Below are 27,856 nucleotides of genomic sequence, written 5' to 3'. Positions count from 1 at the left end.
AACAGCTGATTTTACCAGCTGACTTCACCAGCTGAGAAGAAGTACATAGCACAGACTTCTTTCCAGGTGAGTGCTTTTTAAATGTGTAGATGAAGAAAGCAGCACTGGAACAGAGCTTCTGTAATTATCAGATTGCCTTAGCTATACTGAGTGTTGTGTATCTATTTAGTTTATAAAAGACACTGGGGGACTCGGCAGCAGCATGTACAGAACAGACTTCACCTATTTCCTGAATCACAAACTAGACGAAGCACTAAGGAGAGCCATGATGGAAAAATCTGAGGTAAGTAAAAGAAATTTCAACTGTAGGGCTGTGTTCACCAACATTTCAAACAGTGATGACCTTTGATTAATACTTAAAAAATATTCTGTATCCTTAAACAACTACATGTGTAAAAGAAGGCAGTGCAGCTCCAACGGCCAGGTTACAGGATGCAGAGCTCCCCTGGATGTTTGCTTAAAGCCGGATGCCTTTCAGAGGTAGACGCACAGCACGTCCTTCCTGGCACTCTGGTGGTTTTCCAGTCTCCGTCTCAGAGGGTGACCAGGGCATATAAAGAAGATCAGCACATTACTGCCAGCTAGGACCGGGTGTTGTGTCTTCAGAACATGCCCTGGGCTACAACATGAGCTTCCTAGTAAAGAGGATTATTTCCATCAGCACACCTCCAATTCATAGGAACAAACTGCACTTAAACAAGACCCAGGTCTTTCACTACAATATTTTTGCCACAAGTATCTGCTAGAATGTCCCCTCCTCTGTGGGGCCTCTCCATCCCCAAATATTATCATGGTCTGACAGACGGTTGGAAGGCAGTGTATGTAGTGCTAGGGCACAATTAAACACTTAAGCAGCATAAGACAAATCAGCTTCTCATTTGCAGGCTTCTTAAATGTATCTGCAAACCCGTGATGCATGTGTTGAAATCAGACTAATCAGATCTCATGAGATACAGATGTAGTTGCTTAATTTAACTAGAAATTCGCTTGAAATGCAAATGCCATTATTTTCAGAGATGAAATTATAACTAAAAGTAGTATAAGTCCTGACAAAATTGTGTGGTATGACTGGTAGTACAGTTGATTCAAAGTGTGCTAAAGCCCTCTGAATGCTGCGTACAAGGACAAATAACTTGGTTTCATGTACATCTCGTTTCAGGGCCTGCCAATGCAGCGCTTCTTCACCCACCATGAGGAACCAAGAAGCTGAAATTTAGTATCAGAGTATGATGATAATACATAATATTATATAATGAATACAATAGACATGGTTACAAGCCTGTGCTGCCTCCCCTCCATAGCTGGAATGGACGCAAGTTTGCCTGGATTCCTCAGAAATCAGATTTCCCCGTACCTGGTTGTTTCTGGCATTATTAATTCAATCAGATGGAACATGGTGCAGCGGTCAATATATAGACATAGAGCCAGGAACCTCCTTCTGTTTTAATTCTGAAAATGGATCTTGTGGTGACTTTCGGCTACTTTCTTATGCAGTCAGTAGCTTATTTTTTGGATTGATAAAGTGGAAATGTTACTTAATCACCACAGGATGCAGTGAAGGACAGTGTCAATGAACAGATCTCTCTCCCCTGTGCAGTTATGCAAGACACCAGCTGAAAACAAGGAGATGCAACTAGCAGGAGAATTCATGGAGTATTATGTTTCTGAATTCAAGTGACATGTACAGCTCTGCTAGTATTTTTAATATCTGCCAGAGGGACTATGAAGAATCAGGACTCCTCACGTTTATACCATTACTGCTGTCCTATTGTCACAGTGACTTTCCCTTCCAGCCAGAGGGTAGACACACATGCCCTGGGAACAAAAAGATCAGTTTCATCCTTGACCTGCTGTCAAAATAGTACAAATATTTCCTATGACAACTGTGGAGTAAAAAGACCAGGATCAACAATTTAATTATATCATATCTAATATTTAATCATTTCCTGCCTCAGAACCACCCACCAACTATGGCCTTCTTGAGCACCTGATGAAAAAATGGCACAAGAAAGAAGCTGGAGTGATGAACAGCGTCTACACCATTTCCTATCAGAGCCCACTGATTTCTGCTTTTGCTACTTGTTAGCTGAGACAACCAGCTAAAATCATGACCCCTCTTCCAACCAGGAACATCTTCCCCAAAACATTAGAGGAATCCTGGACTGTGAAGGGGATCAGAAATATCTGCAAGCCACTGGCCAACTGGTGAGAGACAGGAAAGCAAGGGACACCTCTGTGTAAACTGCTTAGGGTGATCTTAAGTACTACTTAATATAGCTTGTTGCTTATGTACGTAAGAGGGATCCGTTCCACGTGGAAGTAAGGAGAATGAGGTTGTATAGGCGGAGGGCTGTCTACTAGTTAGAACAAGTTGCTGCGTTACATTCTGACCTGCAGATGGCTGGGAATATTTCAGAAGATATAAAATCACTGAAAACAAAATTTCCATCTGTTGGTGTCTGGTCAATGAATAGCTGCTGTAAGCAAAAACCAAAACAAAACAGAGTGGGAGTGAACCTGAAAGGATGTAAGTCTCTTAATTGCTTTCTCCTGAGTTGTTTCTTCATTTTTACACAGCTTGACATATGTTTCTTTGAAGCAAGAGTAGAAAAGAAACTCGTGTTATCCCACAATGTGTCTGAAACACCCAAGAATAAAGTAAACATGTGAAATGGCTGCATACCCAAGGACAAGGTGAACCAAGGTTTCTCCCAATGCAGTAAGCAAGCAGACCCTGATTGCCCTTGGCTTTGTGTACTGAATGGCACTTAATGGTAGATAAGCTGCAAAGTGAACTACTTTAGCTGACCTTACATTACTAGACTGTAAACGTGGAAGAAATCTCTGTAGGTGACCTTTATACTGCTGGGTAGGCTAGCCTGTATTACTCAGTTGAGAAAGTATGTGAATGGCCTATGTAAAAAGTGCTGACAGAAGTCTGAATTCTTTTTGCAGCGATGTGCAGCTTCTGTATTTAAATACCACATTTGGTCCAGAGGAGATATTTGCAAAGTTCAGTTGCTGTTGGTCTAAGGCTTAACAATAAAGTTGCAGCAAGTGAAAGGCTTAGATTAAATATATCTGGAATTAATTCAACGCATATTTATCTCTTCATCAGTTTTGCTCAAGCAATAATATGATTATTTTTAGGAGTAAGATAAAGCATATACCTTAGCCTTGGCATGGACGAGCCCCTGGCCATGGTCTGTACAGAGTATTACCTCTGCAACGTTTTAGCCACCGTGATTTAGGTTTGCTTTTTCAAGGTTGGATTTTCACTTGAAGGGCAGGGACAATTCAGACATGTGCACAGAGCAACAGTGGCATCTATTGGCAAAGTGATTCTTCACCAATCTATGAAACACCCAAAGGAGCAGGACGCAGACCCTCAGCTGGCTGCATGAATCAGAAAGCAGCATTGCTAATGAAATCTTTTGGAGCTGCAAGAGCCCTGATAATTAGATAAGCGTTATATGGGCTTTTTTTGGCTACAAAGGCCCAGGGGGACCAAAGGCAATTAGAAAAAAATTGAAAACAAAGTGAGCGAAAGTAGTTACTGAAACGCGGCCAGCTGTTAGTGCTGTGTCATAAAACCCCACATTCTCTTGAAAAAACATCTTTAAAATAACCCATAAAGAAGACATGCCTTACAATGGAATGGAAATGGGCCGATACAGAAATTCTTGTCTCCACGAGGAAGTGCATGCAGATCAATTTTATTGCCAGTACAACTATAAAAATATATTTTTCTGTTTGTCACCCATATGCTAATATTTTTAATGAAAATACCAATCAGGCATGCATCTTAATAGCACAACAAAACCCATATAATATTTAGACTACGGCCTAGAAAATTACACAAAGGTAGCCTTCATTTTATGCAACTCTATCAGTTTGCTTAGAAATTTGGTCACCAATCATTCATAATTATTGAATATTTATAGGAAATGAAACATTTATGGTTGTTATCTACTTTGCTTCTAAAACCAAAGCTCATATATGGAAAGAAATGACCAGCTTGATGTACAGGGAATTGCTGAGATGCACAAGTACCACCTATGAAATCTGTATGAAAACATTAATTCCAAATCTGTAAGCTGACTGGCCAGGGCTCTCCAAGCACGGGTCTAATCTGTTCAATTATTGAGCCATTTACAAGTAAAATATACAACTACAACAGACAGAGGAACCAAACAAAGCATGCTGGCTAACTAGATAAAATGCATTTTGATAGAGAGCTTCTTAAAGAGATAAATGCACAACTCTACAAACATGCCAGTTGTGATTAATAATAGTGGTAGCAAAATATCTGCTCGGAACTGTTTAACTGATTAGCTGTTCTCACTTCAGCAATGCTAAATATGCATCACAGATATCTCGCTAGGTTTTTGGTGACTCACGCCTCAAGCTGAACTCATGGCAGAAAGAGTCCAGGCTTTTCCATCTCTTGATCTGAGTTCAGCAAAGGTGGAATCAAACACCAACCGGACTAACAAAAATTGAATGATTGTATCTTTATCTCAAAAGCATTGCTCAAGTATTCTACAAGACAGAATTTCAGGCAAAATAGCACTGATAATCAAGCTTTCCCCCGCCCCCCTTTTTTTCCCTACAAAACGTAGTTGGCCTAGATTAGTCCAGAGCCCCTCAAAACCATAAGGTCGAGTCACTGCTGCAAACACACAGCTATGCCAAGAACACCTCATTTATATTTTTTTGATTAGGCCATAATCCTAGGTTCTGATCCTGTACATATATTTCATTGCCAATAGGCAGAGGTAAGCATATACACAATTTTTTCCAGGTCCTATACTACATTTGGCAGAAGTAGGAATGGCAGATAAAAATGAAGGATACCTACACCTACAGTTTGTAGACACCAATTCTTGCTGAGACAAAAAATGCCATTTAATCATTTACAGCACTGTTGTGCTGATGATTCCTTTAATAATAAATATCCTTGCTGTGTCTAGCACAAATAGATTACCCAACTCCCTCAAAACTTCAGAAATTCCGAGGACTTTAATGCAAGGTAAACCCACTAAAACAGAGGTCATTTTGCCTGTGCTTCAAGAACAGGTAAAAACTGAAACAATTAAGATGTTTGCAGCTGCCATGGAAAAGAGGTGAGAAAAACTGAAATTTCATCATTAAAAAATTTGCAGTAGCTTAGAAATCCATTTACCAGTAAATAGAAAATGCAGCCAGCTAATGAAAACATGCAACAGAAAGGCTGGGTTACCCTGTGAAGTTGTACACTTTTCAGGAAGAGGGGATATCGATGATGAAAATAGCATGGCCTTAGAAAGGAAAGAGATCAGCTTGAAATATAGACCTGGTGATAAAAACTCTTAATCTTGGAGACCTGTGAAATATGGATCCAGTTCAGAACGTAAGTACATTTCTATCAGACGAGTACATTCTGATGTTGTAATTCATAATTCATTAATGCACAACAAGCACTTTGGGACTCCTGGGAGAATCATTATAATATGCAAAGGACTATATTTTGTGGATGTGTCAGATTTATCCAAGCTTTTTTTGAGAACTTTTTTTTTTTTAGTCTCAGGGCCTTGTGGTCTGGAAAAGGAGTGCACCAGTCTCTTCAATTTTTCGTGGAGCAAATAGATGTTTTGATACAGCTCTGTTATAAAAACGTTCTAGACAGTCTTGATTGCATGAAATCAGACTCATATCTGAACTTCTGTGACATTAAAGAGACAAAGCGGTAGTTAGAATTGATGCACATCTCTCAAAGCAAGCACATTTCTTGCCTTGAAGGAGACCGATGTCAGCCTAGATGAACTGCATAAACAAGAAGATAGATTCTTTGGACCGAGAATCTCAGTCAGGGTTGGGACTCAGACAAGGAACACTGATTCTGGCTGGCAAGTTCTGAAATAATTGGGGACTGTGGATGCCAGCTGTGAAGGGAGGGTGGTCACAGAGCCTAAATGGCAGGGTTTCAGGGAGAGGAGAAACAGGCTGTTGACAAGAGGTGGTTTGCCTGGTCAGGAGGCTTCTTTCAGAAAGTTATAAATATTCCTTGGAAGGTGCTTAAAAAGAGCTATCCAAGTCAGTTAACTGGTAAAACAGCTTCACTGGTCTGAATTTGAGCATTGCCTAACAGGGACACAATGGCTGCCAAGTCCTGTCCTCCAAATCTGCATATTCCACAGCACTGATTTCTTTGAACAGCACCTTTAAACACGTATAGCTCCTGGGACTGGGATTCAGCCTCACCCTGCTTCCGTAAGACTATAAAAAAGCTGTCTTTGATGGCAATTACACAAGGCACACATATCTGGCAAAGCTCATTGTATATTTAAACATGCATTTTTCATATTGGTGATGAAACATCAAATTGCCATTAGTAACTAGCAGTTTCCTTTTCTAAATTCTTGTACTGTTTGTTGAACTGAGATGAACTGATCAGCTCTTAAGGCACCATCTTAAAACCATACCATTGATACCCTTTTTTCCCCCCTGTAAGTCTAAGCAGTCTAAACAGATTTAATTTGCAGTACACCTATGATGATAATCTTACTGCCATATGGGCTTGTAACACTTCAGGAAAAAAATTAATTTCCTAGCTTTTAAAAAGAATATGTATTCGGTCTTTCTTTTCCTAGACAGCACAGCTTTCCTCATAGAAACACTATTACACACCAGCAGGAACTACAGCTCCCGTCAAGATTTTCATCGAACCAAGAAAATACCTGAAACACAGTGCTGTACCACACGGCTCCCACCAGGGACAGGGACCAAGGGGGGGCACAGTCCCACGGGGTTCAGTAGGGCCAAGTTAACCATTAAGCAGAGTTAGGCCCTGCGTACTCACCCCAACGAAGAGTGCAAAAACTTCCCAAAACGTGACACGTTCTTTACAAAAACATCTTACCTAACCTACACCACACGCTCACATTTCAAAGGAGCCACCTGTCTTCAAGAGCAGCTGTAAGCCACAGAAATGCAGCAGCATGTCAGGAACTTGATTTGTGCTGTGAGCTGTCGCTAATAAAGACATTCCCTTGGTTCTTTCTTTCTTTGATCTTCTTTTCTTATGATTTAAAAGCTACATGAGTTCAAAAGGCTATTTGTGAGAATTACTTCACAAAGGAGTAAGTTTGGGATATTGAAGAACTGCTGCGGAATAGAATTATATTATTCCTGCGTGTAACTGTGAGGTAGCTCCCAAGCTTGTTGGTGAAGAGAAGAACTCCATCTTGACAGCGTATAAAGGAAATAATTTTGTAGTTGCAGTGATGGGGGCATTCGCTCTGGGTATGGAAGGACCTGAGTTCTATTCCACAATGACCCATAAGGAAATAGTTACATAAATAATATACTAGTTGTTCTGGGGCAATAGCATTTGCTAAGAAGGAAAAAATCTCTAGGCACAATCATTTTATAGGGAGTTGCTCTTTACTGTCACATACTTTTATTCTTTCAATTGCAACAACCCCTAAGGATGCCAGCCTTATTGTGCAGAACTCAGCTGTAAACAGACAATACAAAGACAGCCCCTGGCCCGGAGAGCTCCCAAACCCAGCATCATCTAAATACTCTGTCAGGGTTTTAAAAAATACATTGGACAAGCCAGTCCACTGTTTTAAAATAAAAACTCAGGATTGGCTGCATCAATATCTATTTACCTGCTTTGGTGCTGTAAATATGTAATTTAGGCTGCTGCCTCATGACACACTTTGTGTCTAATTTAAGGAACTCTATTTTTGGAGAAGAGGGTCTGGATGTCTGTCAGGTAAATATTACAAGCTGTAAATTTTCACAGCAGATTTAACACTAAATTTAGTTAGCACTATATATAAAGAGAACATTGACCTGATAGTAGCCCTTGTCCTTGACAGTGGTTGGCCTGAGAGGTAGTTCAGGATCCATAGAGGAATGCCGCCAACATCTCCCTTAAGTTCCAAGCAACGACATTCTGCCGTGGCAACCCTAACATCCTTGATATCGGCACTCCAGCAGCTTCCAGCCTTGTCCTCCCTAGCGCACCTCAAGGGGGGCAACACTCATACCAGACAGAGAAGTGCTTATGGCTCAGCGGCTCAGCGGCTGGGCATTGCCGAAGCTTCTTGTGTGCTGCAGCCTAGCAGCCAATAAAGAGAAAATCTTAGATTTTTAAAATTAAAAATAAAGCAAGTTTGAATTCCTCCAGCGATACAGAAGCTATGGCTTTGCACATGCTGGTTGCTGGTAACTGCCCACGTAGCCAGCTTGCTAATTTAAACTCTTCACTTTGAGATATCTAGAGGGATGCTATAAAAATCCACTGGTTTGTACAGGCAAGCCTGCATTTTTCCTCTGTTCCTCAATTGATTAAGCTTTGAAAGGACCTTTAGTTATGCCAGTGGTCCTGCTGGACAGCCCATTCTTCGTCAATATTCCTGACAGTTTGTGTTATCGGTAATTTTACTTTTAAATACATCCTTAGCACAATCTAATTATTTGTTTTTGTAAAACAGGTGTGGACGTTCTTCACCATGTATATCATCACTACATACTGCAAAGACATTTTTCATTACTGCTGTTACTCATAAATATCGAAAGCAAATCACCTAATCTAGCTGCTCAAGTGTTTTAGGCTTAAGTGCAGCAATCCCACCGGTACAGACCATCTCGGTAAATCTCAAGCAGGTTAAAGCAGACCAAGGCTGAGCATTACTGACAGCGAGGGCACTGTAGCAGTGCAGGGAAGCAGCAGGTGGCAGAATGTGCCCTGGTTTAGCTCCCTGCAGCCCGCACCACGGTGCCCTGGGTTCTCCGGCATCCAGGGACGGCTCAGGAGCAGCTGCCCGCTGGTGGGTACCCCGCGCATCTGCGGGGGCCGGGGCTCCCTGCACGGCGAGCTAAAGCCCAAGTGGTGGCCACAGGGCTGCTGGCAGTTGAGCTCTGAGCCAGCCCCCGCTGGCCTAGAGCCCATCTCTGATTTAAGGGAAAGCAGCACCCCCTCCTCCTTACGGGGAGGGGACGCGTTCCCTAAAACAGCGCCGTGTATCTTTTCAGAGGAGGCAGCTTTTCCAAATGTTTTGAAACCCCCGGAGATGAAAGGTGTTGTTACTATTCTTTATTTCTACTACAGTAGAAACAAGGTCAAAGCAACGTCGAAGGTAAACTGCACTTGATTTTATGCCATCAACACAAAAAGCAGACCTTGGCACAGGTACTTGTTAAATGGTACGTGGCTGATGGACCAGGTAGCGAGAGATCTAGCTCTCCTTCATCAATAATTGTTTCTGGAAATAGTCAATGCACTTACTACAGAGTACAGGGCGTGGAAGGCAGAAAACATTGATGCCAGCCAGCCCAGAACCACCCGCGGTGTTTTAACACAAACAATTTGCATTGTCACACAAATTTGTGTGATTTACACACCAGCCGCTTTCACCTCTCGCACTCCATTTGTGAAGACATTGCCTTGTCCAGGAAATGTTGCTCTCAGTTTTGGGGCAGAAACCGGCCCTTTGTCAGTGATTGAATTACAAGGAGGCAAGGTGGTTTGCCCGCAGCTACTCGGTGGGAGAGCTGGAGAAACAACACAGGCATTTTGATCCTTATTTCCATATTTTAAACACTTGACTAAACTTTCTCCCTACAAAATGTTAGCGCAGCCCAGACTGTTCCCCTTGATTGCTCAGACAGCTCTGTCAGCCCCTGTTTACCTGGTCAGTGGTAAGCAGGGTTATCGGGCTGTACCTGTTTCTCTGATTAATGAGTCTTTCTCTAGCTGGTCATTTCACAGAAACAGCTTCTGATTTTCTATATATAGAGACTATTTGCAAAGCCCCTTCAGTCAGCATTGAAATCTCATAATCAGCATATTGCTACAGGGAAAAATATGCTCCAATTAATATTAAATGAGAAATGGGCTAATATTTTTTTTTTTTCCTTTTTACGGAGCAGCTAACAAGGAAAATCAAAATAGCATCTTCCAGTGAACTGGCGACAGATCTAAGGTGCTAAAAGTTTAAACCTGAATGCAAACAGAGCACTCTCAAGCCCCCAAATACCAACGCTGTTAATGGGAAATGTCAAAAATGCCTGTGAGGTTTCAGATGGCCTTTTTAAAAGGTGAACACTGGCACCAAAACCCCAAAATAATGGACCAGCTTGTTACCAAGCTGGAATAAATTTCATGTTTTTTTTTTTAAGGTGAATGTAGCTTTGGCTTATGGTGCTAGTTTGACAGTCTTAGAGGATCACAGTCATCTGCTTCTGCCTCGAGCTAAGACAGCAGGCGCAGAGGCAGGGTGGATTTATTCAGAGTGCTCTAATTTTACTCAAATTTGTTAGAATAAAGAAGTTTATTTAGCTTCAGACAGTGAGAAATAGCAGCTTTTAAATCGTGTCTTTTACAGAGATTACTGCTGTGGAATCAAAATGGTAGAATTTGCCAGCTTCATAGTTAAAATAACATTTTTCTTTCCTTCAAACATACCGAGTCATAGCAAACTTCCAGATGTTTTTAAGGCCTAATTTAATTAGACCAACTACTGCTAATTATTGTCTTCCCTTCAGAATTCTGCAACAGTAATTATTTCTTTATTTTCATCTATTTGATGCAATTCCTATGTCAGAAGTACAACAGACTGCCCATATAAAATACTGACATGCAGATTTACTGTATAATCAGCCACTGTATGACTAAACTGAAATACCTAAGCAAAAATTTGCTGTGAAACTAGTGTTTATCATTGTAGGTCCTGAAATTCTGCTGGAAATGGCATCATAATATATATAACACAGCAGGGATCCAGACTATATTTCCAGGGGGAAATTAGGAATTCTACAGCATGAGATGCATTACATCCAACATAGTCCAAAGTAAATTGAAAACAGTGGAAAAGATTTCTAACTGCCTGTAAAAGACTTATGGTCAGGCTGTTAATACTTGGTTCTTAGAACTGCAGCTAGAAATAATTCTATTTCTAGACCCTGATGACAAGAAAATTCCCCCTTTTCTTGTATCCACTTGCCTACTTGCACTTCAAAGTTTTGGGGGACATTCTTCCCCCTCCTCCCCCCCTTTTTCTTTGTAGATTAAATCACACATTCTCCAATTAGCCAGCATCAACCTTGAAACCAAGAATTGTCATTATTAGATCACGGTGGCAGATAGCTGGGTAGCACCACCAAACGCTTTTCCTTTGGTTTGTGAGGAAGAGTGCCACTGCGAAGGCCGGATACCCCCTGCACCCTCTTCTCCCCCCCAGTGTTGGGACTTTCCATAAGCGATCACAAGACATTTCAGCAAGATAACTGCAATTCATCCGAGTTTAATTATCCAAGAAAGCATGTCCTGGCATTCACGTAGACATGGGTGGGTCTACAAACAAGTCACCCTGTCTTCTCAGAATTAGAATGCAGCAGCTTTTTAGCAGCAAACCTGCACGCTCGCAGCAGCCCAGGTTCAGCACACGGAGCTCAAGCGTTCCGGTGAGTTTTGCAGCTTGTGCCACATGCTGCGCAGCTGTGATTACACAATTTCTGTGCACCCAGGCTAGCGAACACGGCAATCACAGTGGTGGTGTGTCTTTGATCCCTGCAAATAATAATGGCACTCATCCTCCCAGCTTGACCCCAGCAACATGGCGTTACCCACTTCAGCATCAGCATTTCTCTTCTCCAAAAACTTCTAGGTGCCATTCTGACCCCACTGAAGTCAGAGGTAAAAGTCTCATTTATCCAAATTTGTTATGACATGCAAAAAGATCCCCACTTTGTCATTTCTTTCCCTTTCACAAAGAGCGAAAGGCAATAACTAAACATTCACTGGCAACCAAACCTTTTGCCATCATGAGTTTGATTCAAAGGCAATTGCCTTCAGGCCTTAAAGCAAAGTACAAAATACATGTTTCACAAGGTTATTTAAACACTTGGCCTCTTCATGGTGCAACATGCCACGCAGGAAACGAATTCCAAGAACATGTGCCTTTAAAAAATAACCTTTAGAAAAGACAGCTGTTGACCTTACACATCTAACTTCAGACATTTGGTCAGTCAGCTTAAACCTATGAGAGGCTGTGGCCACCTACATATGAAAGCCATATCCCATCATCAGCTAAATATATTTGTATCACAATAGGGGCAGAATACAAGTAAACCTACAAGTCTCCACTTACTAAATTAAGGGATCGATTCCCTAATTCAGCTGGGAAAAGTAATCAAAGCGGACTGGAACAGTCACTATCCAGCCAGCAGACAAAAAAGTTTGTATTGTATGTGTCTCCCAAAATAAACATATGAATGCTCTACTTGGCCAAGAAAATGGAGATAATTAGGAATGGGAACCATCATCTTTTGTATACTGATCTATTGACCGACATGGTTTTTCCTAGCTTAAAAATGTGTTAAGAAATAGAAATTACAGGTGTTTGGGGGCTTTTGGAGACATATTTTACTCCTTTGCTGTTCAAAAACCTCATACAAACCTAGGGGGTTCTACCTAAACTTCAGGGGCTTTTATGTTTTGTATCCATATTTACAGCAATCAGGTGTATTTCAGCCAACATTTAAATAGTTCCTCAATTAGGGGGGAGGGAGGGAGGAAGAGGGAAAAAAAAAAAAGAGATCTGAATTTGCCACACACCTGATTTTACCTGCCAGGGCAGATATGTTTGCCTAAGCAAAGGCAGACAGGACTAACGAAGTAGCTGCTTCACTGAACGAAGTGCAGAGCAATTGTTAAAATTCCTAAATTTAGAGCACACATTTATTACAAACTTGCTTAAAACAAACCTTATTTGCCTCAACATCTCAAAGCTATAACAAGTCCAAATCAGGAACACTTAAAAAAAAATGTTTTCCATTGGGCTGACTGTTTTGCTTTTGTGGGTTTGTTGGGTATTGGGGTGTTGGGTTTTTTCTCCCAATGCATCGTCCTCACCTCATCAGATTCATGTGCATGCTGAGCTCTTTACGGCATCACCCTGGTTATAATGCAGCACAAAAGTGCTCCAAAACACCGCTAAAAGGCAGCAGAGACCGGTAGGTTTGCATTTAGGGGGACAATGTGCTTGAACTGAAATTTAACAGGAATGCTAAGGCTTCCCAGTACTACTATGTGAATTCTATGTGAAAGAGAATACACAGGGTCTAGGTATGCTAAGCAGTCAGAACATTGCTTATGGATAGAGTAATCAGAACTTGTTGGTATTAGAATTAATAAAAGAAAATCGATTAGAGATTTACCTGGGTTATCATAACTAAAATATTTACCAATGAAGTCTAGGAAAAAAAGTAATACTCATATTTATTTATTAGGTAATTGTATGAAAAGCTACTTCACCATGAAAATACCTTGCTGCCCACTGGTGTCACAAAAATCCTGCTGTAAACCTGAGCCATTTGATGCCTGCTTTTTCTATTTCGCTGATTGTGTTATGCCACAAATAAGTTTCAAAAGGAAGGTGTTTGGGACAGGGACAGTTTCTCTCCATGTTGTAACGCACCCTTGGATGCTGACCATAATTCAGCAGGTGGGTTACTGCTATCTGGTATTTTTCAGATAAGCTTCTTTTACTGGCAACTTCCCTGCTTTCTTAGCCCATAAATTGCCTATTTCTCCTCCCACTTCTGCTTTTGTCATTTTTTTATTTGAATCTTGTTCTCCTTTTAAAAGGGGCACTATGCAGACATAGGAGATCCTGGCTGTTGGCTGGAATGGACAGGCAGAATGGAGAAACCATAACCTCCCACAGTGAGCGATGTCAGAGGGGAAGGACAGCCTCAAGTTGATGATCCCTTTTGAGTGAATCTCTAGCAAACACATTTCACTGATTCAGCACAGGGAAAACAATAAGCCTGTGGATTTTTCCTGATAATTTCCCCCCTTTCATTTTAGAGAAACATAATGCATGGTTGGATATACTCAGGCAAATATTTTATGAATTGGGACTCTCCCAAGCTTTTTTTATTTAAAGAGCTCTTGATATTCTTTTCCAGTAAGTCAGCGTTACTGCAATAAACACTGAGCCTTTCATAACCTTGCTGTGTGATCCCTTCTGAAAGTCACTCTACAATCAAATGTACTGGGATTTCATAATAGTAATTTGCCACACTGTCAGAAATAGGCTTATCATGCTGCTGTCATTGGTATCATGTGAACATCACTCAGTATGCTGTGCCCTTCAAATGAAAGGCAGTGCTCTGAGCCAGTAGCAGAGAAGGAGGAAAAAAAGGAAGAGTAGAGAACGTTAACTCTTTAAAGCAGAGTACAGCCTTAGTCTGAAGGAGGAAGCTGCAGAGCTACTTGTCTATGGTGTGAGCATCTGTTTAAACATCAGTAATATTGACCGGGTAATAAAGTTGCATTTTTTCCCAGTCCACCCAAAATCTCTAATAAATCTGTTCCTGTTGTCCCTTATTCTGTGGAGCATGGCATCTACTAATTGCTAATGCAATGAGAAAGACATCGTTCCCAAAGCTCACAGGCCATTAGCAGATCTTGACTAGCTGTTCAGGTTTTAAAAATATTTTTTCATCCTTTTCCACTTTTTTTGCAATTTTTTTTGTGAGTAGTTTCCTAAGGTTTTCCTGTAAAAAAAACCTTAAGAGATTTGGAACTCATGAGCAGAGCTTTATTTAAAGAAGCAATAGGTAACATCCTTTACAAGGGGTTCTCACCTATACTCGCACAGCTGAAACGGTGCTTTTCTCAAAGCTTTCTCCTACAGTGTCACACACTCAGTAAACTCTTCATAGTAATTTCCACAGCTGTGTCAACAAATCAGAAAAAAGAACCACCACGTAGCTTAGATTGACCCGACCAACTTGAATGACAGAAACTTGAGTGGATTTTTACAGTGACAAGTGTCACAGACTGATGTGATTGCTCCTAAAGATTATCCAGAAGCCTATTTTTATTAAGTAAATAGAAAAAAAAATTAGTCCGTTCAATTCCAAAAATTCTAGCAGCAAGCATAAAGTACAGGCTTAATACTGCTGGATTGTTTGGGCTATGGATTAAATGCATTGTGCTTGAAGAAAATATATCTTGGTGGATAAAGCTTTAACCTTTACAGCTGTTCAGGATATTTCTGAACAGCATGGGAAGGAAAAGGAAGAGGGAAAAAGAACGCACTAAACCAACAAAATCCAGAGCCATAATATCGGTAATGGCTATAATGTCTCAGGTTACATCTTTAAATTTTTTTCTCCACAGGAACTCATATTATACAAGAGATCTGGTCTTCAGGTAAAGAGGTAATGCTAAACCTAAGATTTAGCACTTTCAAACATACTGAAGTTATTTGGATGCCCCCAATTTTTAGCACTTCCCAGACAGTAGGTGCTCAGCACTTTAAGGTCAGGTTCCTCAGGATATCTCAGCTCGCACACTCAGAATCAATAGTTACTTCAGAAAGTGTTTGCTTAAGTCATTTGGTTATTTTAAGAATTCATTTTATAAATGTCTGAGACACCCACTGTGATATTTAGATGCTTTAGGGGGACTTCCCTGTGAATGAATCAGCAATGTAAAATAATCAAACTAATGTAATGTCATAGTTTTGACACTCAGGGTGGATGTCTCTTCCAGTAATGCTTTTTATTTAATTTAGACCACTCCAGTTTTTTATCTGGAAAGTCTAATTTTCTAAATGCCTCTGAAAGAGACAATAGAAATCTTGTGAGCACTGCATCCCCTGTAATAGGTTCACATCATATTGAGGCATGTGTTCTTTATGACCTTATTCATCTACAGACTCAAGAAATTGCCACAATTTGGTCTATGGAAGTTGCAGGCTGTACTGTTCTCAATTCTTGGGTAAAGAACGCACGTGTGGTTTGAGGTTCTCAGGCGGCACAAAGAGGGAAACCTCACAAACCTGCATATGCAGCCACTTCGCATAGCAGAACTGCACTTCAAACATTGCATCTCCACTGCTGTGGAAATGAACAGTAATTACAGTAATTTTGTGCCTGCAAAGCACACAGTGTCAAATTTTCTTAAAAATATTAGGTAAGATTTGAATACTGTAGCATGTATTAGGCAATCTGTTCAAATATAATTAATCATTGGTTTCTATTTCTGTTAGCTGTTAAATATACACAATTATATTTTACCATAAGCATAACTCCTGAATAACTCAAGCACTTTATTAGTAAAATTAAGTATTTTCATAATTATTTTTGAAACTGCTGGAGGTCATAGTGGGTAGAGAAATGACATAAAAAATGATACCTGGTCATATTCCATGGACAATCAGCCTGAAATGTAATGCCAGGCCCTTCTACAGAAATTATTCATACCGAGCTCCCGTGAAGGTGTACCATTACTTCCTGTTCTCACTCACAGACCCAGGAAATCTGTTTCATTGATAATAGTCTACTTTGGTTGTTACAGAAATGCCTTCAACTACCTGGTCCAGTTCCTTCTGATCCTGGGGTTAAATTAATTCAAAAGACTGCCTGCCAGGTTGGAGGTCTGAGCGTGTGTCAACATGTATTTAGAAATGCATTAACAAGTTGCTCAACATGTATAATTAATAGGGATGAAGGAACCTTAGACTGTCAGAAAGTCTGTACTCCATCCCAGTACATCTCACACTTCTTGAGACTTCCTTCCCTTTCTGATGTTACTTCTAGAACGCTGATACAGATCACCATATATTACTCTTGGAAATGTATATTTTATAAAAGCAATAGTATCACAATAAAACTATTTTGCGTCTCTGTGCATTTTTTATATAGGGAGCTTAAAGTGTTTTAACAGAGCTTGATTAAAAACCAAGCCTCTGTGCGGCTGTGTCAGGCAGGTAAGTAGCATCATATCCATTTTACAGATGGATAAACACACCATAGAAAGGGTAACTGCCTTGTCCACGGCTGCGCACTAAGTTAGCTGCACTGTTGGGAGTCAGAACCCACACCTGACTAAATAATAAATTTCTTTATTTGGTAGCTGATGTACAAATAGTGTTTTCAGTTTCACTACAAATAGTTTCGAATGGCTCTTTTAAGCAAGTGAGGTACGACTAAAAATTTAATTTTTGTCAACCAAAAAATTCAGTTTCGTCTCAAAGGAAACCTTCTGCTAGACTTTATCTAAATCTTATGTCAAAGTCGAAGGGAAATCTGACATTTTGAAACCCCATGTTGTTTTCTGAGATGACGCGGTTGGAAATAATTTGTTTCACCAATCAGTTTCGACAGGTGAACTGGTGGTACCTGGAACTGCTGCTTTGAGTGATAGTGCTAGCCTAAAAGTCAGCAGCGACAAGTTCTTTTTTCTTCAAAGCAACAGCATTAATGGAGTATATTTAACATCGTTAATATTCACTCCCATACCGAACACAGAAGTTCCTTCTCTCTGAAAAACAGCACTACAAGTAGCAGGCTCAGAAGACAGGACTTTGGCCTTCGGAGCTTCTTTTCCAACATCTGCAAAAGCAGATTCCCAAATGCCCAGCTTATGGCTGTAAGAGTATATAGCAATGCGCTGAACAGCACATTCCTACCTGTATCTTGCAGATAGGGAATAAAAAGTGTGTGCACAGGTTTAAGCCTGAGCTCTTGTTCTTTCCTGATTTGTGGACTTTAGAAAGCACGTTCCAGGTAGGGCAGACTCAGCTGCACGGTGCATGCTGCGCTGCCAATTCAGAGAGCGAGATTTCTCCCTCCACAGCTCTGACAGAGCCAGCTATGGACCACAGCAAAGCATCCCTCTGTTGAGTTTCTGCTGTGGTTTTGGTGGAAGGGCAGGAGGTAGAGAAAACAAGTGCAGCACTGTAGAAAGTGGGATTTGATGGAGTGATTAAGTCTACCATCCAGCTGGCGGACACAACAGCTGTTACTATTACAGTCCTGATAGCATTTAATTTATTTTAAAACCCTATCTTAAAGCTTTAATATCCCATCCATTTTAAATCACTTCATCTGAAGGTGGCAGCAGGGGGGATCATCTAGTAAAGAACATGGAAAAACCGACAGACAAGTCTTAAGCATCACTTTATGAGACAAAGCTTCTTATACGTTTCCATTAAGATTGGACATTCCGAATTTTCTAGTGCTGCAATAGAAGACAGACCAAAATCCTGGAGACTTGGCAAAGGTTCATTTTTGCTAACAGTAGGGAGGTGGACATCAGTTTAATAACCCCAAAATTATTTCCATTAATGAAAGTGACTGCCCTCACTGACACTCTCCCTTTCTGAGCCATCCTGTCAAATAGAAAAATGGACAGTTGCCATCAAAGTTTAAGAATAAAGTCTCAGGAATCTATGGTGACATAGATATGAAACAGGCAAGGACCGAAGTTCATCAGGAACTGCAAAGGAGGACTTCGAAAGTAGAATAAGCACTGGGTTTCCCCCGTTGCCTGTAGATGTGCGCCAGGGGCTTCACTGCACTGCAAAGAGGTATGTGATGGAGGCTCGCAGGAATAGTGCCTCTTGGTGACAGTGAAATCTCAGTTCCTGCATCTCAGAAAAGAACAGATGGACCTTCAGGATGGGCAAACGGGCAACTAACTGAATGGCAAGCTTTCCTTAAATAAATACATAGACCATATGTCCTTGGAAGAATCCAAAGGCATTTTGCTTGATAAAAGCCCATACGGTAGGGGGTCAGTGGGCATCTTCTCTTCAGTAGCCACGTGATTTAGAACAGGTTATCAAAGATTCAAAGGTGTAGAGTAATAGATAAATTTAAAAACTATTATTTTCTGTTGAAACCTAGCTTTGGAACCAATTCCCTGTGTGACCATGGGTTTTACAGAGAAACTGTGCTAAGCCTCAGCTTCTGTGCATGTCATACAGTGAAAGGGGTATATAAAGCACTATAGGCAACACTATGCCAAAGTGCTACCGTACACATGTACTGCATACAAGCTGCACCAGTGATGCTGCAAGGATGAAAATGAGGTAGCAGTATCTTAAAATCTTTTCCACATATCTCTATTATATCCAAGACAATCTTAAACCAAAAGAAAACCAACCAATCAGTCTAAAATTCCTATAATTTCATATAACATTTGGAGAAATAAATCATACCACCACGGCAGAGACAAAGCTATTATCTCAGATTTGTGTTTTACTCGGATCATCAATCCTATGCACAAGAAAATCCCTCTCTTTATACACCACAGGAGTTAAACATTCCCATACCTAACACACCCCTCAAGAGATTAGTGTGTCATTGCTCCATGGTTCAGCTGAGAAGAAATAATGCTAAAGTTTGGTGCCCATGTCCAGTAATACATAGCTCTGATGTCTTCAGTAAAACAGATGCAACAAACTAGGAAACATCTGATTTCTCTGCCCTCTGCATTTTAAGAAGGCTCACCCAAAAATGCCTGCCTGTCTTTACATAACCGTACCACCAAGGAGATTCTACAAATGACCCCTCAACATGTCTGGCTAACGTAATCATGACTCCAGCCCCCTTTACAGCCCCTGCTGAGGACATATGTACGTCTACACTGCTTACTCTGACAAGCCTTCATTTTCCTCAGCACAAAGGTTATTACTGTATTTGGCTGGGGAACTCTCTGCAACCTGTCTTTCCTACTGGGCATTCACACTGAGCTGGGTTACAATCCTGCTGTACGCTGGTGGGAGGAGATGACTCACTATTTGCTCTGTAAGACTACAAGGAGACACTTTGAAGCAAAAAATGGCTTTGGAGTGCCAGCTTGCTTCACAGAGCAGATGGCTACACTGAGGTTAAAGACATTCACTATAAATCCATCATCAAACTAGGACATAGATGTACAGTGGTTATTAGATTGAGGGAGTGTGCTTAGAATGGCAACCTCCTTGTTGCTGCCTGAGATACACAAGACTGCAGTCAGGTTTTGGTAAGCAGGGTCAGATCCTCCTTTCACAGAGCAGAGAGCAATACCACTGAATCCAGAAAGAATCTGGAAAAGTTGTACGGCCTCTCTGCACAGGATGTCTGCAACCTCCGAATAATGCCACCTATAATCCTGAATAAAATTAGCATTCACCTTCCAATGCAGAAATCACAAACTCAGGTTACCAACATACATGCAGATCACCACTACAAAAGGCCCACGCAGAGTGATTTTCTTCCTTTCTGTATGAAAACATAACACAAACAGATGAATGACTGCAGACTTTCTATTATCCAGGCAGTATCTTCATTAGGTAAACCAGCATATCGGAGTAGTAAAGTTAATGGAGTCCTCCCAATCTTTGCCAGATAAGGACCAGATCCCAAATAATTTAGTAGTGAAATCAGAATCGAAGCCAACAGACAACTACAATTGTTTTTGTCAAAACGTACTCCACGTTAACCAGAAAGCAATTACTCCCTTTGAAGCACTCACAGTCTCACAAAGCTCACACTACTCAGTGATGGATAATCTGCAACCTATACACCAATATTGAAGAAATTAGCCTGCATTAAATCTTTCCTCTGAAAACAATACAAAATTCTCAGCCTAATGACTTTTGTTCCCTCAAGGAAGGATATAAATTAGACTATGTTAAATCTGTAGTCATTTTCCTGCCATACAGTATCATGTTCATGAGTTTATGGTTAGAACACTTTCTGCTTTCATTTAAAATCCTGCATCGCAGGGTTTATTTTAATTTGGTTGTTAAAAAAAAGCCATTCCAAACTGAATAATCTCTAAACCAGTTTTTTCTTCCAATTCTTTCATATTTTTTTTAAGATGTGGACAATAGATCTAACTTTGCACTCACAATATTATATCACTCTTGGAAACAAATAATTGGATTTTGTGAATTTTCAACATCAAGTTACTCTATGAGAAAGTATTTCTAGAATATATTTATATATCACTCAGTTCAAAGAAGTGTTTTCCCATCTTCAAGCATACAGTTCGCATTGTTAGTAAGAGCATCTCTGTGCATTTGCCCAATTGACCAGAATGACCTTAAGGGATTTATTCTGGTCATTTCCTCCTGTGACCCAAATTCACATCTGAAGCCAGATCTTCAAAGGATAAAGAGTAATGCTTTAACCAACTGCAGATTGCAAACCTAATCCACTCTTAAGAGAGTGACAGTTTCTCAATTTGAGAAAAACTGGTGGACAAAAATAGGCTAGAACTGTTTGTGAAGTATCTTCACAGTCATTTCATTCCCTGTTAAATACCATGAAGACCAAACATTATTTCTACTGCAAAGTCTTTCAACACTTGCCCTAATTAAAGAGCAAACCCCCCACACAACAGCAGCAAGCTACGCCTTGGAATGTCAAGTTAGCTGGACTGTATCACATTTAGATTTTAAGCGAAGGTCACAAAGCTGGATGTCCCACTCAATCCTCAATTCTTTTTTGCTTCTTCTTCCAGCTAAGGGGAGTTTCCAAGGTGGTGCACAATGCCCGTATCCTGCTCTTTGCTTAGCTATTGGTGAGGAGCATGGAAGAGTCAAAATCCAGTTGCTTATATGCGAGCTTGGAAGAATGACCTCACATACCAAAACAACTGAAGCATATCTTGCTAGCACCACTATCTGGATGGACGTTTTTTATTTTCTCAGTTCTGAGTTGATATAAGATTTTTGTACAGCCTACTTAGTGACATATCACATTTCAGATTCGAATTAAAGCTTTTAAATAGGCAAATTGTGCTTTGGCTGGGAGCAGTAAACCTTAGAAATTCAACTGACATCAATTTCTGCTTGAAATAGACTATACTACTTCATACCTGGCTGTGAACTGGCTAACCTTTAGACCTCACAACTGCTAACAGAAATTGGTGAAAAAGCGGCTCTGAGATCCAAACAATGCTGCTTTGAAGCAAATTTGACTCCACTGAACAACTCTGGCCCAAGCTGCTTCACTCCTTATTTGCTGCTCACCTCCCTGCAAACTTTTCACTTCCCACAAAACTAACAGAAGCCTGCTCTGAAGTGTTTACTCGTATGTTTTTTGACAGCCCCCAAAAAAGCACATTATGTGCTGCTAACCCAATGTTACACAATTTCTCATGGCTTCGTGGAGCTCTGGGTGGGGTGGGAGAGCTGATGGGAACTGGAGAGACACATAATTCAGGCATTCTGCTTTGCAACAGAAGGTCTCCTGTTGCTCTCTCTGTCAGCTTAAAATTCCATAGTTTTTTCCTGCTAACTTTTTACAGTCACAGATGGATGGTTGGTCAGCATAAACAAAGCACCGTTTTTCCTAGTCTGCTGGTAGGTTGCTGCTGCTGGTGGCTTGTATTGCTGTGCCATTCAGAGCTAACACCAAACTGAGATTCTGTTCTAGATACAGTCAAGATAGTAAGATACAGAAACCAAGACACGACGGGGAAGATGATGGCAAGATGAGAGCAGGAATTTGATTAGAAAACAAAAGTATTTTCATTATGAAGCTTCAGCTATCATTAGATGATGTATTTGAGGTTCTTCCATAGCTATTTTCTACAATTCTACAACAAGGTTGTATTGCTCCAATGTTAACAGACAGGACACAAAGTGAAGGTTTCTGGTGGTTCGTGCATATTACAGGCTGCTTGGCACTCCGAGTCCATGGCAGATCTTGCTTTCCAAGAAATTTAATTTCCTAATGTATATTTTGGTTTATTTTTGGAAAGAGTATGAAAAGATTCAGCATTTTGACATCTCCTTCACCACAATGAATCACAATGACTTACCTCCACAGTAAAGCGTCTCAGTTGCCACTAGTGGTCAATAAAACAAGTTACACCACAAGTGAGAAGATCATTCTCTAGCAGGTACAGTCAGATTTGGACACTATCAAAACCCCTTTATTTTGGGGGCCATGAGCTGAACTTAGAAATGTGCCAGCTAGCAACTCTGGAAACTGAAGTCATTTACTCACGTAGCAGGTAGGCAGCACACGTGGAATCCGTACAAGGTCCTCTGTAGAGTTGCTCCCATAGGTCTGAAAGCCAGCACAGAGGAACTCTGCTAAGGATGGACTGCCTCAGGCTCAGCATCCCCACCAGGCTTCAGCTGTCCCAACTGAGGCTGTCTACAGGGGTGATAGTTACAGCAAGCTCTAGTATTGTTACACACACCCCTTCTCCCTACCGCACAAGTGTGTACATCCTACCCAGATAAAGAGGTGACTGCACACGGTTCTTCCCACAGCTGAAAGATGAGACCGTTTTGGTCCTCTCTAAGTGTGCCAGACTAAATTTTAGCTGTCAGTGTACAATGGGTCACTCCCTACTATGTATCTGAGGTAGACAAGCAGTGGGTGCCCCTTTACGAGCTTCCAGAACCGTCCCTTCCAGGTACTTTCCCAATGCAATTTATGCTGCTCTAGAAAACAATCCATTAATATTCACATCTAAGTAAGAATCACAGCAGGACTGAAGCTGCCTCAAAAAGATGCTGGCTGGCTGAGCGTGAAATGCTAGGTTTGGACAGTTGCTTCAGGTGATCTTTATTTTAATATTCTGTGGATCAGAGATGTTTTAAACCAATGCTCACACTTTTTAAAAGTCAGACTCTATCTCAATTACATCATGCAGATTTCCTTCTTTGCACGTTTTTTGGATCCTCGCACATACCAAGATCCAGCATTTCATCAAGGAGACATAGCTGCAGGCAATGTGACAGCTGCATCCCGGCTCTTTCAGCCTGCAACATTTTATTTGGGTCACACATAGGATCTTTCCTTCCCCTTGAAGCAGGTAAAATGTCTGCTCACTTCTGACAGTGAAAGATACCACCACGAAAATAAAGTCATTTTAGAAGGAAAATCGTAAATTAAGACAAACTTTCCACTGCACATTTATAATCGCCTACAGGCAGCGCTTCTTGAGCTAGCGATGTATTGCACAGGGAGCTAAATTCAGCTTTTACACTTGGCACCACTGTAATTTCACTAATCTTAACGGGGGTTACTGCAGTCTGAGAAGGGAGTGCATGCTCACTGGATCCCACCCACAGCAGCATCCCTGCAGAGGAACATTTCCCATGTCCACAAAGCTGGAACTGGGATTACCTGCATGTTATTACCTTTGTGGGGGTAAAACTGCAATAATAAATGCAGCCTTCAGGCCGCTTCCTATTCATGACGAAGTTTGCTTTCAAAGTTTTGCAGGGGATCATTGTGGTGATCACTAGTTCTGGCAAGATTCCAACAGGAGAATGTTTTCCTCTGAAGAGTATATAAAATAAGAAAAATCTCAGTAAGAACTAATCCATGTTCTGTCTCGTTTACTAGCAATTAGAATAATGCAAAATCAATATTAATAGTAGGTAACTGCTGATGCTTACAATGACTAAATATTACTGACTGGATGAGTTCAATACTTATGAAATATACATTACTTAATAGGGGAAAATATGATTAAAGTTTCTTATCTGGAAGAAAACATACATTGCAAAACCACTTTGATGTGATGGAGTATCCAGAATGGCAGCTTCATAAATAAAGCTTTACTAAACCTTGCTCTTCAGCTTGCACTGGATTATATGGGTGTCAGCTTGGTCTGTTCCTTGCTGTTCTGAGGGGTGCTAAGTTCCAAATACAACCAGTGCTTTATGGTGGGTTGAACAAAAAGCTACAAACTATAAACAAATCTAGATCTTCAGTTTGAGGCACCACGGTAGGATGAACCTGCAAGTAAGAGCAGAACCCAGTCAAAATAGTTGAGTTTGAGGTGTGACCTCTGCAAAATCAATTAGCCTTACAGGATAATAAAACAAAACCATAATTTTGTTACCACAGGAAGGGTAGACATTTGCTGAAACATTCACTGATGTCTCACTGAAAAGTTTGGTAGGACAAATCATTTTGCTAACTGGTTTAAGTTTTGAGTCCATAATAACACTTGCAGACAAAAAAGTGTGACCCAGTTTCTCCTTCCATGACTGAACAATTTGCACAGCTCTAAATATAAAACTGTTGGTAACGTATCCGTAACTTGTTGCGAAGGGAGCATACTTCAGCAACTGCATGGGGCAACAAGCTGCATATTTCCAGCCATACTGCAAAACCCTGTTTATAAGTGATGAGAGAATCAGGCACAGTTTTTCTCCTTTTTTCATACCCATATACAAATAAACATGAAAGCCCATGTTGAAATTATAAATATATTTGTGTTATTTATAATCATGGCACTACACAGTGTAAAACATATCATTTCATTTTGCTTGAAAGAATCAGAATAGACTAAGACAGTATTGATACAGAATATCCTCTCACTGTCCTACTTAATTCTGTTTCAATGTGTTTTCAGAAATAATAATCTTAACAATGGTAGCATTAAGTCGCATTGAATAAGCTGTAGAGCTAACAGAAATAAACACTCCTGTCCCGGTTTTGACCTCAGCATGGCGCAAACTCCACTACAAACTCTGTCAGCCAATGGAGTAACTCCACTGATGTCAGTGAAGTCATACTGGTCATACTGGTAACAGTTCAATTAGACCTACTGCGTAACATCTGCTTCAGACTAACATAGATAATCATTATACGCAGCCCCAATATAGTGCCCCCCCCGCACATCTCAAAGCACTTGAACAGATAAACAGCTATGATGATCTTCGTTTCATAGGTAGGGAAACTGAGGCAGAGACAGATAGTGATTTGCTGAAGGTCTTCTACCTGATCACTGTTCGATGGGGACATCGGGAGCATGGAGTCCTACCCGTGTGCCCTACCTGCTGCACCGTATTTCCCCTTAACGCACACGCCGTAATTCACCCTGTCTGCCTGAACAATTAGTACAACAGATACAAGAGATTTGGAACTACCTGTCCATAAAAGACCATTCATATTAACTGAGCAAGGCAATATTTTAACCAGAGTGTTTTTAAAGAAATAATAGCATTTACAGTAGTTAAATAGATGCTACTTTTTATCAGATCTAATTCTTTTATAATAGCATACCATCCTTAGATTGTTTATTACTATATTATTCATTACTTCAAGCCCTCACAGCTACTCTAGATAATACTTTAAATACACAGAGCTTTAAAAAAATATTTCCATTACAAATATTTTAAAAATATACTTATCCTAAAAAGCTGTCCGGCACTATTCCAAAAATCTCTTGTAATAAATGTCTTTTTTAATTTTAAGAAAAATATCTACCATTATACAGAAGAGCTCAAGTTTCGACAAATTTATAATACAGTCAGAAACCTCGTGGGCCAGATTCCACTCTTGTTTATACAGTTGCCAATTTGGATCATGGTGTTCACTGCAGTTGTTGTTACTCTAGTATAATCAGTAGCAGAATACAGCCCTTAGGGTTTGAAAATAACTAAATGGACTGGATGCTGCAAGAGTTACTTGTGCCTAGCATTACAGGGAAGGGAAATCCTTTACTTCATTGCATCTAAAAATGCAAAAGAATGTTATATTTAGTATTTGTGCCATGACCAAAGAGGTGCCAGGCAGCTGCAGTGGATGACTCAAACCTAGAATTACATTCACTTCCAGAAAAAAAATTTTTTGGCTGAATGATGCTTGCAACTGCTGTTATTAAATGGAGGATGAATGTTTATAGAGAACATTTGCATTTCTAGAGAAAAATGCCAACCTTCCTATAACGGTTTCTACAATTCTAGGAATTAATCTAATTGCATTTTGTAACTTAGAAAGTTGTGTGAGCTTAATAGAATCTCCCGCCACTTAAATCTAGGAGGGACACTATTTTAAATTTCTTCTGTATTTTCCAGCTGAAATGCCTCCATTTAGGCAGTCTTTTTCAAAGTGTATTTAGAACAAGCCTATTAAGCACTTACAGCAATCTGCATCTCATCAGGACAATCTGGAAGATGTGTTAGTCTTTTAAAACACTGGAACTTTTTTTTTTTCTTTCCCCCTTTTCCCTCTAATCTGCTAATTTAAATGCAGTGTTTGATTAGGCATCATAGAAATTAACCCGGTCTCATTGCATCAGGTTACATATGTAAGCGAAGCTAACAGTCTCAGATGCAAACTACAGTTCCTACCTGTGACCATCATGAGATTAGAAGGGATCTTTACACATTGTGATTTCATTTAATTCATGTTTAAAGCTTTTACTCTACTTTTTTTCTTCCTAGCCTTTGGCTGATGATCTAGTAAGTTATAAACCAGGGAAACTTAAGTATATAGACTAAGTTCAGTCCTCACTGTCGTCTTCATCATCATCGTCATCTTTACTGGGAGCACATCTTTGGAAGCAGTGTACTAGGGTTGCTAAGAAGAAGCTTGATAGAATAGCAGCAATGGAGACTGCGACTCCAGAGAAGATGATGATAAAAAGGTCCGTCAATGACAAACTAAATTTGCATTCACTAAAGCTGACCTCAGATAATTCATTCAGAAAGATTCTTCTATTTTCTACAGGCAGGGAACACTGGATTTCATGGAGACCTGCAAAGAAGAGGAAAGGGAAACAAATCAGCAGAATATCGACGAATCCTTCTGTTGCTCCAGTCAGAGATCGAATGGCTGAAGCAAAGTTTTAGGGTTAATTCTAGGTTTATGGATTTTTACAAAATTCAGGGGGAAAAAAGGGACAAAATCTGTTGCTATCCAAAAGCCATAACATAACTCCCTTGAGTGGCTCCTGGAAATAAAGTTATTTCACCTTCAGTCTTCCAGGAGGCCACATGTGACCTAGGACGATGATTTTGAGGATTTTAAAAAAATAATTAAAAAAATGTTGAACCCTGGATGCATCTAAATCTGGAGACCTGAAATCACTTCCCAGCTACCCCATCTGAACAGAAATTCTGACTGCAAAACAGGATAACAAGGATTCTGAAGTTCCTTCCACACCTCGATGTGGAAAAACCTACACTGCTTTGTTCCATGTAGTTCCAAAACTACAATTGTCTTTTTCTTCTGGTCAAAACAAAAGCTCAAGTTTAACAGATAACTGTTTTTCTATGCCCTGCTTTCACCTTTTCTCTCTGTCATGAGGACA

General features: G+C 40.3%; 2 protein-coding genes across 3 annotated transcripts in view; one reads left to right on the top strand and one right to left on the bottom strand.

Annotated features, from left to right (window-relative positions):
- Positions 1–1,135: 1,135 nt before the first annotated feature.
- Positions 1,136–27,856, bottom strand: part of LRRC38 (leucine rich repeat containing 38) — a 41,343-nt gene continuing 14,622 nt past the window's right edge. The window contains exons 2-3 of one of the 2 annotated variants that reach the window (XM_080380854.1): positions 27,233–27,300; positions 1,136–24,549 (exon numbers count right to left, since the gene is read on the bottom strand). In XM_080380854.1, the coding sequence (XP_080236980.1) occupies positions 24,472–24,549; positions 27,233–27,300 (146 nt within the window). In that variant the 3' untranslated portion in view covers positions 1,136–24,471. Of the gene's footprint in view, positions 24,550–25,011; positions 27,301–27,856 lie in introns of those variants that run through there. The other variant, XM_080380853.1, reaches the window with a different exon arrangement.
- Positions 1,142–2,241, top strand: CFAP107 (cilia and flagella associated protein 107; the record flags this gene model as incomplete). The annotated part of the gene is given in 7 exon segments (XM_080380880.1): positions 1,142–1,207; positions 1,211–1,240; positions 1,244–1,255; positions 1,258–1,357; positions 1,956–2,083; positions 2,087–2,102; positions 2,105–2,241. Coding segments are annotated over 7 exon segments (489 nt in total).

This window comes from Falco punctatus, assembly GCF_963210335.1.
Source record: "Falco punctatus genome assembly, chromosome: 3".
In the NCBI taxonomy this organism is placed as follows: domain Eukaryota; kingdom Metazoa; phylum Chordata; class Aves; order Falconiformes; family Falconidae; genus Falco; species Falco punctatus.
Note: the sequence above shows the minus strand (reverse complement) of the source record. Positions and strands in the feature narration are given on the sequence as shown.